Source organism: Cryptomeria japonica, chromosome 3 (assembly GCF_030272615.1).
Source record: "Cryptomeria japonica chromosome 3, Sugi_1.0, whole genome shotgun sequence".
In the NCBI taxonomy this organism is placed as follows: Eukaryota; Viridiplantae; Streptophyta; class Pinopsida; order Cupressales; family Cupressaceae; genus Cryptomeria; species Cryptomeria japonica.
The window spans coordinates 181,002,587-181,015,209 of record NC_081407.1 but is presented as its reverse complement, the minus strand read 5'-3'; the positions used below and the strand labels follow the sequence as shown (position 1 = coordinate 181,015,209).

Sequence of the window (12,623 nt, the reverse complement as noted above, 5' to 3'; positions counted from 1 at the left end):
AAACATTCAAAAATTACATGCTACAGCGATATGGGCTCAAATCATTATAAACAAAATCAACTCTCTAAGAAAACCCTACAATCTATAGCCACAATCTGTACTGATGGAGCTGTCCCCATGTAAACCTCGGTTTGCCTCTTTATTTAGCATCAATAACTGCCTTAAAATGTTCTAGAAAGTGTAACTTTTCTTCTTTCTGGCAACCAACAGTCCAACAGTTGGATTTTTCATTGAAACTTGAGTTTTGATGGCACAACTTCCGGGGGGATATAACTTTTGACTTGGGCATCCAATTTGCTATTATAACATATCGTTGGAAAGCTCGCCAAGAGATCTACAATGCCAAATAATCTGAAGATCTATTTATCCAGCTTTCAAACTTATTTGAGGCTTCTAAGGTCTTCAATTTTGAGGTTGAAACTTCATTTAAGATGATTCTTTCACCAATCATTTTATTTTTCAATTCCGCTCCTTGGGGTCAGTTTTCATGTCCATACAACCCAAATGGGTCAACTTACTAAAAATAGTTGACTATAGTAGGACAATAAAAAAATAGTAAATATTGGAATCTACATCTGTCTTAGTGTAATCCAAACCTGAAAAATATCCATCAATCTTGGAATACCATGTAGGAGGTGCTTGTTTCAGACCCTAAAGAACATTCTTCAAATTGCAAACATGTCTCATGCTCATCCACCTCAAAGCCCCTTGGCTGATTTATAATTTTATATACACTTCCTCCTCACTCAAAATATTAAGAAATGTCGGCTTTACATCCATTTGATATAAATGCCAATCAAAGACTGTTGTGACAGACAAAAATCATGAGAGAGGTATACCTGGCAAATAGAGTAAAAGTCTCCTCATAGTCAACTTCCCTCCTAGGAAAACCCTCTAGCTACAAACTGAGCTTTCAATTTTCCCATTCTGCCATCTACTGCATGCTTGATCTTGTATAACTGCTTAGATTCAATCACTAACTTACTGTCACCAAGAAATCTAAGGGACACAAACCAGAGTTTTGAGCCTTACTGATTTTTTAGTGTTGTAGTCTTTATACGCCAGACTCAGTCGTATTAAGGTGTTACTTGTAATGAGTTATAAGCTGCCATCATATTGAATAAGATTATGGAAAGATTATACTGCTGAGGAAGACTAAGAGCTCACAAAAGGAAAAAGGTGCTTAGAAGATGCAGTTGGAGTGTGTATCCTTCAGGGCCAAATTATTATTGAGAAGGTAACTCATGGTTTGGTAAAAGACATGTCACCCACTTAATTAATTTGATGACTTGATCTTTCTTCAAAAGTGAAAATTTTATAGTTGTCCTCATTTTGACCTTCAAAATGAGATTTTGAGGCTTGTCGTGCTCCCCAAACCTCATTTTCAAGCTTGCACATCCAAACCCCCATATTTGGAGCTTCAAAATTTTGGTTTGGAGATGCAACAAGCTTCAAAATTTTGGTTTGGAGATGCAACAAGCTTCAAAATTTTGGTTTGGAGACGCAACAAGCTTCAAAATGGGAGTTTGCAAAGCAGTGAGCTTCAACATGAGATTTTGAAGCTTGCGCTTCCAAACCCCCATTTTTGGACCTCAAAATGGGGGTTTGAAGATGCAACAACCTTCAAAATGGGAGTTTGGAAGCCGCAAGCTTCAAAATGGGAGTTTGGCAGCCTGTTGTGCTCCCAAAACCTCATTTTGAAGCTTGTGCTTCCAAACCCCCATTTTTGGAGCTTCAAAATGAGGGTTTGAAGACACAACAAGCTTCAAAATGGGAGTTTGGAAGCCACAAGCTTCAAAATCTTGTTTTCGAAATTGTCATGCTCCAAAAACCTCACTTTGAATATTGTGCTTCCAAACCCCATTTTTGGAGCTTTAAAATGGTGGTTGGAGACACAAAAAACTTCAAAATGCGAGTTTGGAAGCCGCAAGCTTCAAAACGAGATTTTGAAGCTTGCTGTCCTCCCAGAACCTCATTTTGAAGCTTGTGCTTCCAAACCCCGATTTTTGGAGCTTAAAAATGGGAGTTTGGAGACATAAAAATCTTCAAAATGGGAGTTTGGAAGCTGCAAGCTTCAAAACAAGATTTCTAAGTTTGTCGTGCTGCCCCTCTCAATCGCAAAGGAAGAATGTGGTTTCACAACAATCTCTCAAACTGTGGGACATTTGTCACTGCTCTTTCAGGCAAACAAGCTCAGTTTCGAAGAAACAATCGTAGTGACAAATCTGTTTACCAACACTAAGCATATTCAACAATCCATGTTATCAATAACTTCACAAGGTACATGCACATTGCACCATTCGTAAATGAGAGAATAGTACTCTATCCACAAAGTACAACTACATATGGACCCTATTAGACTAAAGAAATTCCAGGCACAAATAAGAGCATTTATAGGTACTACATTGATACATCTCACTAGCTAAATGCAACTAGCATTTCATATGCATATGGCATCTTCAAAATTTTAATTTCGGACACTACAGATCATGGCCATAAAACTATTAGAACTGGTTATGGAAATCTGCAGTATCTAAATTCTATATAAAACTCAAAAAAACTCACCTTGCATACCTATAACTTTTCTGGCAACTCTTATATTACTTCAACAGATGATTACAACTACAGGTTTGGAATAAAATAAAAAACAGTGATTTTATAATTCAAACAAGTTTAGATGCTAATGTGCAATCAATATCACATTCAGAAGAACTACTGGGAGATAGGTTGTGCCATCGCACAGTTGGTGACACAAAATAAATTCTCGGTATAGACTGAAGCCTCTTCCAGATCTGCAATCAACTTGATGTGCTACAGCAACTTCTGTGCTTGATTACAGAAAATGCATTTAAAAATAGTGAGTGGTGCATACCTAAAATTTTGGTGCTTGATTGAAGAGAATAATTCTTTCAAATTCTCACTCTTGGTTCCAGACAAATTAATACTATTTCAAAGAGCATTCTTGAAATGAAGGACTGGAAGTTATTGATCATTGTCTATAAATAGTGTTAAAAAATGGGACACTCATCAGATATCACCACAAAACTTAGTTTCCAACAGTGCATGCCAGGAAACAGTCCCCATGTGTCAAGGCAACATTTTTGGATACCCAGACAACTCAGGTACTCAAGAGTCAGGCCAGGCAATAAGCTGCCCACTACAGCTACCAACCACTAGGAAAGGTGCTCTACCCATCCCAGGGACAATTTAACCTGCCTTGTTACTGTTTCTGGGATATTACTCTTTTTTCTCAAGCCAAGGCTCCTATTGTCAATTAAAATGATTTGGGTGCTTTGAGAAAAAGATAAAAAACTTAAATAATACAATCTAGAAAAAGAACCAGATGATGAGATTGTACGATGATTAAGCTTGCTACTCGATGTTTTGCAATGGCTCAAAGAAAATTGTTTTATTCATATCGAGACTTGTGCTCTTGTTGCAATTATGGTCATTATAATTATTCTGTAAATGGTTGAATGACAATGAGATATTTTAATTTATTATTTTTAAAATTTGCAATGATTAACTAGATGTAGCACCAATAGAAATAACAATCTGAATTGTGTCAAGCTTAGCAACTAGAGCATGGGCTTAATTGTAATCAATACTTCTTAACGAAAAAATAATTTTGTAAAAAATCGATCTCTACATTACTCAATCTCACCATCAAATTTAAACATTGTCTTCTAAATCCAATTTTAAACCTACAAATTTCTTCAATAGTGAAAAAACTAACCAACTCCCAAGCTTTATTCTTTAATAAAGATTTGTATTTATCCTACATTGCGTTCCCCTATTCTTTTCTTAGCTTGAGTCTGCTCGTAGGTTTGGGGTTCATAACTATCTATAACACTTGCCATCAGTTCCATAATTGTATTCCCAAGCCTTTCTAGAATCTGCCAGATCACAAACAGTAGAACCAACAACATCATCAAGTATCATATAAGAAGCATCAGAAGATGAATCATATGCCTTCGGAATGCTCCTCAAAAGTTAACTACTTCTGCTTAACCTTAAAATCCGTCCAATTCATGATTTCTTGCAACCTTGGATAATAAAACTAATGTGCTTTTGCTTCCTCGCCATATCCTATACATATGCATTTTGTGGCAAGTGGCTACATTAGAAATAAAACTCCTGAAAAAGAAAACCATAAAATTTCACCAAGTTAAAGTCCTTCAGGAGTAACATCTTGAGCAACTCAGGTAAGCATCTTATTCAAACAGACTGCACAACTATATGTCTCAACCCAGAATTTGTGGCCCAACTTTCTGGTATGGAAACTACATCTATCCATCCTTCAATGGTTTGATTCAATCACTTGGCCACCCATTGGTAAGCATTCAAGGTATATGTGAAAAAGTGCACTCACATTTTACACCAGCTTGCCTAAAAAAGTTCTTACAAAGTTAAAAGTATTGCTCACAGGTTCTAAACCAATATCAGTTACGACAATTTTAATTAGCTTGCCACCTTGATTTTCAAAATAAGCTTTTAAAATATTTAAACATCTCAAGCATTTGGTTGTTCGAGTTTAGACTTCTAGGAATAAACCAAAATGTGCCTGGATAATCAACAACACCAATGGACATGTATCTTGAACCTGAAAGAGACATTTTTTTATTGGTGCAATTAACCTGCCAAAAGACACTAAATTTTAGGGCACCCTCTCTTTTTTTCCTGTTTCATTTTTTCCATTGAAGTCATGTTCTCCTATTTAAGGCCATACTTAATATTCCTTTCTCACTTCCAGGACCTGGCAATGCCCAGATCCTTAGTCCTGATGGCAACAACAGCATCAATTTGGGTTGAGAGCAAAACTGATTCAATGGACTTCCAGAGTTTGCATACAAAGCACTTAATCCTTTCTAGACCAATGCCCTCCAGAAAAAATAAAAAATCAATAACACAGTTTTCAGTCATCTAAATAGACCATCCACTCATGTGTTGTAACACTCTTAACAGTCATCAACTTGTGTTTGGCCAACTACTGCATTCAATTGGACTGCCCAGATCTTGCAGATGTCAAGTGTAAATTCCAATCCTTTAGTAACAGTTCCTTTTATAAATGTTGAACGGTTTAACCTTTATTTTTCCCTCTATAATCCACAGCCATTTGGGCTCCATTGGAATGTCAATAAGCAGGAAATTTTCTAAAACTGTTAGCGCTTCAGATCTCTTCCAAAAGAGAGGCGGGCCCACTCAGGCAAAGAATTCATAATAATTATTTCTTTAGCTGTTCTTTCATTCTCATAATCTATTTGCATTTAATTTACTGGTGTTGCAAACCTCTTGATCCGTTTAGATATAGTTTGTTGGTGTTCATCTTCTTTGAATAATATTGTGGCATTGTTCATTTCATTCAGTTAAACCTGCAGACATTCTCGTAAATCATAAAGAAAATCAGAAAATAAATCTTGTTTGATCATTTCCTTTCATAATGCTTTCAATACTCGAATTTGTCATTCCATGTGTGGTAGAATAGATGTGTGCTTCAGATAAGTTTCAATTTCTGTAAAGTGTGCAACAGAGTAGCCATTTGATTTCAGTTCTATTTTGACTCCTATCAAGAGTGTAGTAGCATAGTCATTTAATCACATTTAGTATTGAAATCTGCAATGGTGTGATAAAGTAGGATTTTGTTATTTAACAGCAAAAAGATCATAGAACAACCCAAATGGGTAGGATAGGCAACCCAGCTGTCCATCAATAAAACATTCCAAACCCCCGAATATTTCCTTACCACAGATCGCTACAAACAACACCAGAGTGACGAATCCAACGACTGGGGTTTTGATGACTATAACAACCCCATCAAAAGATACCCAGATTTTTTCTAATGGAGCAAGATAGTTATTCATTTTTTAAAACTAGCATCCAATGTTATGGATTTAAATTTTATATGCTACAATAAATTTATTCCATGGGCATGCACCATATATCAAATCACCTGCTACATTGTAAAAGAAGTGAATAGGTAATTCATTCTGTTCAGTGTTAGGTAACTAAAAAATCTACAGAATAACACAACTGAAAAGATGCATATAAATTTGTATAAAGATTAAAATGACCTTGTACAGAAAATTTGTGTGTGGGGTCGTAAAAAACTTGGTACTTTCACAAAAGCCTCAAAAGTCCCAGGTGCAAGAGGAGTATCACTTGGTCCTGCATTAGTATCATAAAAAAAGGAAAAAAAATTAACAAATATACATTTATTTCAATAGAAATAAAACATGAAATTCTAAATGATTACATTGCATCTATAAATTTAAAAGTAACTATAATTATCAAAGCATATACTACTTAAGCAAATATATTCTTAAAAATTCGATATAGTATTCCATCAGGGTGTGATGTAGCAGGAAACTGGAGAAACTTCTGCCCAACTGACCCAGGTTCAAATCCTGCCAGGCAATATACAATATTAAAATTATTCCCAAATCAGGTGTAAGTTCAGACAAGATCTATCAGGTTGGTTGGACCTCTACTGTTATATAGTTGCCCCATACAGGATTAAGTTCACATAATCCAGTTCAACTATAGAAAGTAGGGTGTTTCCAAGTTGAATTCCTAACCGCTGAGCCTATTTAATCCCCCCACCCAGGGATATAATGGTAGTTGTTGTTGCACCAAAAGATCGACCTGTCAATGCCCGATACAACCACTCAACTTATAGAATCCATAGGAGGCTATTAAACCATGTCGTGAATCCCCGCGAGGGACGCTGGCCCACTGCCAACAATCCCCCTCCCAGCGTCACTCATCACGGCCTGCATGATTCGAACTCGTGACCAAGCTCTGTACCACTTGTTACAAGTGTGGGTTGCCGTTGCACCAAAAGATCGACCTACCAATACCCGATACAACCACTAGACTTATAGAATCCATAGGAGGCTGTTAAACCATGTCGCGAATCCCCGCGAGGGATGCTGGCCCACTGCCAACAGTTGTTAGATTCAATTGCGGCCTGCAAAATGATAATATTCCACCATGCCTCTTTGCAGGGGAGACAGGAAAGCTGATAGGGGCACCTTGAAGCACCCACAAAATCTAAGAAACAGTTTCCAAAGGAAAATAGCATGGGTACAGGGACTGGAGTGGAATGTATCCCTTCACAAGTTTCAACTTCAGAAGCAGATTGCTTGTCTAAGCAGATCTGTGAAAACTTTATGAAGTTGAGCGAAAATCCCAAACATCTAATAATAAGACACTACCAACATAGATGACTATATATGGATAAAATCCTAGAACTCTTTTGAGTGATTAAGTTTTTACATGTGTTGCAATTTCTGATATGTCAACATCATCTCTGTTGTTGATGTTTAACAAAAGATATATATCCAAAAATTAATCAAGGTTGAAAACAAACAATTAGTAAATTGCAACACCTTGAGATTTTCTAGTAAAATCATAAATCAACCATTATTTACATGGAAAAAGAAACAAGGCAATAGACCCCTGTGGTTATTATTAATCTGATAGAGGCAAACTCCAAAATGTCTTATGGGTTGACCTCCTTTTTGGCTCAATGCCCCTCATTACCTAGGCTCTTTTGTTGGTGTGGTTTCAATTGAGTTTCAGCTTGTAACTCCTTCTGAAGCTTCCATTAACTCCTTGATGCAATTTATGTTGGATGTAATTTAAGGTCATTAATCATCTACTACCATTAGTTTAGAAACAATTATTTCCTTTTTTTTCTTACTCAGAAAAATCAAGTCAGAAGATGCCAGCAAACATGTCCAGGTACACTCCTAGATGCAACAACAAAGTAGCAAATACATGGCTAACTTAGGGTTAATTTACATTGATGAAAGACTATGCATAACAACCTATAAATCTTTGATAAGGAGCTGAATTTCAAGTTTTATAACTTGTCCAAAGCAGGAGTGATTTATTTTAAGCACCCTAGCATATTAGGTGTAATATCCCCTTCTCCTTAGCACGCAGATATCCGTGGAGTTGGCCTATTATTTGACCCTCATAGGCCAAGGAGTTGATGAGGGGGTCGTTTTGTCAGTTACTTATGGCTTCACATATTATTTTACATGGTTTTATGGTGAGATAATGTGTTCTCACATATGATGTCACGTGTGCACTTTATATTAAAGAAATATTTTAATTTTTACTAAAGTGCAATTAAAAGATTATTTAAAGGGATTAATTAAATATTATTTTATTATAAGGAATCTTCTAGAAGGGAGGCCGATTCTGTTAAAATAATATTAATATCTTCTATAATGGTCATCTTCTTTTTTTAGTGTCATCTTCTATTTTAAGTTGTCGACTTATTTAGCTTGTTAAGTTAGCTTTTTATTATGTAATTAGCTTTTAAGCTTTATTTAGCATTTAGCGTTTAGTTAATTAGCTTTTAAGCTTTATTTCGCATTTAGCTTTTTCTTTTTAGTTAATTAGCTTTTAAGCTTTATTTAGCTTTTAAGCTTAATTTAGTTTTCACGCTTAATTTAGCATTTAGCTCTTTAATCTTTTACTTTAATGTTATGTTCTCATTATAGAACATCGTCTTGTAACCTCTATATATACATGTGTATATCGTTCAATGTAATTATCCGATTATTGAATCATTCATTCAATTTATTTTTCATGGTATCAGAGCAGGTCGATGGGATTCTTTAAAGTTTGGCGAATTTTTTGATAAAAATTCATGGCTTTCTTTCTAAAATATTTTCCAGATTTTTTTTAATTGTTTTTTTATAAAAAAATGATTTTGCTTTTTTGAAGACTTTTTGAGGCTTTCGAGGGTTTCTAGTTTGTGGGCGAATTTCTTTGTGTGGGCAGCACTTCATGTTTTTTTTAGGGTTCTGAAGATCTTCAGGCCTGCAACTTAGAGGTTTTTTTTGCAGGTGAAAATTTTTCTAAGGTTTCTGCGATTTTTTACTAGGGTTTTGACCCTTCAGTTAAAGTCGAAATTTTATTCTGGTTGTAGATTCTTGGTGGGTTTTTCCTCGACTGGGTCGTCATCAGATTTTTTTGGGTGCATCATTTTGCATGCTTCGATTTTTGAACCGTCGGATCTGCATTCTGTTTTCAGATTCTTGGTGGGTTTTTCAAGAGCTTTTTTGGGTTGGTCTCAGATTTTTTTGGGTGCCTCAAATTTTGTGCCAACGAATTTGCCTTGGAATTTAAAAACAGTTAGCAATTTCTGCTAATTCTGTGGACATTGGGAATTTTGCTGTTTTCTAGGCATCGTTTATGCTGTTTTAAGTTTGCAAAAAAAAATTTCAGTTCTGGGTTTCTTCCAAACCTCGAAATTTGTGCCTTGGAATTCATGCCAGAATTCTCTTATAGGGTTTCAGTTTTCTCAGCAACTGCTTCTATTCTGATTTTTTAATCAGAATCTTCTGTCTCATTCTTTGTGCCTTCACTAGGTTGACCACATTCAACCTCAGTTTCTGTGATGGCATCTTTGACCAACATCATGTTGGAACACAGTTTGAAGTTCAACGGCCTCAACTACAACACCTGGAAACAACGCATGTTATCGATCTTTGAGTATTGTTGCCTTGATCAGCTTGTTTTGGGCAAGGAATCTTGTCCTACAATAGCACGTGATGATCAAGACAAACATGATGTGAAGAATCGAGAGGCTGTCATGCTTATCAAACTCTCCGTCACAGATGATCAACTCCCACAGGTGCCTTCAAGTAAAACAGCAAAAGAGATCTAGGATCTCTTGAAAGATTTTCATGAAACGTCCGACAAGAGCTGGCTTTCTTTCTGAAGAATAAGGTGTTTTCTATCATGATGGATGAGAAGTCATCTATCCTAGCACATCTCACGAAGATCAAGGAGATCCGTGACCAGTTGGAAGCTATAAGCCGAACCATGGCGGAAGAGGATATGGTAGTGATCACGCTGAAAAGCCTTCCCAGATCCTAAAAGCATTTCATTGATACTCTCAATATCTCATCTACTAGTGTTGATCTGAAGTTTCTTGATCTCTGCAACAAGCTTCTACAGCAAGATCGATGGAAACAACAGTTTGGAAGCAACGCTAGTTCGTCCACTGAACAAGCCTTCACAGATGAAGTTTTGGATAAGAACAAGGGTAAAGGTCAGTCCTTCCAGCAGAAGGGGCAAGAATAAATAGGGGAGGAGCCTCATGGTTTGATCATCGGTTGTTTGACATCTCTTCTTTGTGACTAACTTGTGGAGCTGAAGATTTCTGCGGTTGATCTATTTGTCCTTGGGAACGGAAACTCCCATTGATAGCATAATAGAGGTGGTGAAAGACCCACTGAAGGGTTGCAGGTTGGGAAGGACAAATCAGTCCTTTCATTTGGGCTTCATTGGTGGCCAAAGGCCAAATTTGTGCTTGGGTTTGATTGGACAACATTGGAAGCATTCGGCATTGGTGTTTACAGTGATTTTTGCTATCTTAAATGCTGACTGTGATTACTTTTTTCTGATTTCTTATCTCAGTAGTTTTCAGACTGCCTACCAGTTGGCGTGCTGCCACAATTTTGCTCATAACTCCCTTTTTGGTGCATCGATTTCACTAGGAGAATGAAGCACCCATTTTAGGAGAGACCAACAATACATGGGAGGAGGGGCGTACCAGCTGATATACATTTGTTTATGATCTGCAACAATCAACACGGGCGGCAGGCAGGGAGACACCTCAATTTTGGTCATTGTGGCCTATTGTAGCATCAATTTACCTATCTAACTGGAGCACTCACTTCCTGAGGTGATATCGATGGATTTTGGAGCTAAGGAGTCATCTTAGCTGCTGTTGATTATTTATTACAATCTGAAGCAATCAGAAACAGGGACGATTTTTGGAAGGATTCGATTTGGGTGCAAGAGGAACTACATTTTTAGCTATTGCTTGCTTCTTCTTATCGGCTTTGAGCGAACCACCAAACAGGTTCATCTTTATTATTTGTAGCTGATTGTATTGCTAACATAGTTACTGTTATAACTGTCATAGGCAGCAGTATATTATTGTCTAAATTAAGAAGTGTGTGCATCTATTTAAGCTTGATTGATTGTATTGGTGTTTTACCTCCCATAAAGGAGTCGGTTCTGAACTTTATATATGCTGTCATAAAGTCTTGTTACCAATCTGAGGATGCATGACATTGTTTGACAAAATGTCAATTAGTTGAATAGGATGATGGTATGCTTTCTTTAACAGTAATTTATTTCAGTTCATTGCATTCATATATTCCTACAAGCAAACCAAAGGAAAAACTGCATAACACGCAGAATTATACTAGCTGTCCAAAACTGCATAACACGCAGAATTATTCAATCTGAAACTAGAACAGCAGATTGAAGGTTATCAGATAACTGTTTGTCAATATTCCCTACACATTTCAGTCATATAACAGCAAGGGATATTACATTAGGTACTGATATCACAAATGAATGCAAATCACAAGGATAATATAAATCATTATAACAAGGATTGAGAACGTTGTGACATAATATGTAAGTGGGTAGTTTATCTTATACTATCAAGGTTCATAAGACATCATCTATTCCTCCAGTGAGGAAAACCCTGCTTTATCATGCAAATTTAAATGCATTCGCAGTCATTCTTTGAATCCTATAGGATTTGTCTATTGATGTAATGTAAATGGCATAAAATGTGTTGTGAAATGACAAAAGCACATCAATGGTGCTCAGAGAAATAGCAAGTTACAAACACAAGTAAGGAATACTATAAAGTTTTAAAAAACTTTGACAACCAAAAATAAAGCAATTAAAATTAAAACCAGGAAGCAAAAGAACCTAGCAAGGAGGTAAACACAAATAGATATGCTCTAAACAAGCCAGTATAAACAAAATATATAATGTGAATGGCACTTTGAAGGAATGGCCCTACTGCAAAAAGGAATGACCCATGGAGCCATGATAAGAGGACTAATGAATATAAAGGCCTTAGTTTGAAATTTGAATGACAGAGCAGAACAGAAGATGGGTCAGAAATCCCATTAATCATCATAAAACTAAGTTACCAGATTCTTCTACAAAATCCCTGGGTCCCGATTCGATTCTCTCCAAATTTTGGTTCGTACAAAATTCTCTGAAAAAATTCGTCCAGGGTTCGTATTTTGCCCTGTGGGTTCGTTGAGAAGGACCCGAGGCAAATTTTGAAAAATTTCAAGCGAACTTTGATTCCAGCAGCAAAACCCAGGCCGAATTTGGGTGATTTGACACATTTTTTTAATTTTTTTTTAGTTTTATTTTTGCCTATTTTGGTCAACTCGACCCTCCAACCTTAAAATAGACCACTATAAAGGCCAAAAAGGTAAAACATATCTCACTTGTGCATTTGTAAATGAAAAAGAAAACTTATTGGCTCCATGGCTAAACTATCTTGTTTGCTTGCCATTGCTGAAGCCTGAAGGAGTGTTGGAGGGTGATTGTTGCGTACTCTAAGCTGGTTTGTGAGCTATTCCTACGTGGTTGCAAGTGTTGAGAACTCCTCAAAGACATTGAAGACGAAGATTTCAACAAAAGAGGTAGGTTTTTGTTGATTTTGTTTGTTTTCTAATTTTTCTTTGCATTTGTTTTACAAAATGAAATGAATTCTCTAGTTTTATTTTATTTTTTTCATTTTGGTTGTGGCTTTGTATGTTGTTTATAGATTCATC

General features: G+C 36.3%; 1 protein-coding gene across 1 annotated transcript in view; it reads right to left on the bottom strand.

Annotated features, from left to right (window-relative positions):
• Positions 1 to 12,623, bottom strand: part of LOC131037322 (uncharacterized) — a 165,415-nt gene that overhangs the window by 45,108 nt on the left and 107,684 nt on the right. The window contains exon 12 of the mRNA XM_057969427.2: positions 6,072 to 6,165. Within this exon, the coding sequence (XP_057825410.1) occupies positions 6,072 to 6,165 (94 nt within the window). The remainder of the gene's footprint in view (positions 1 to 6,071; positions 6,166 to 12,623) is intronic.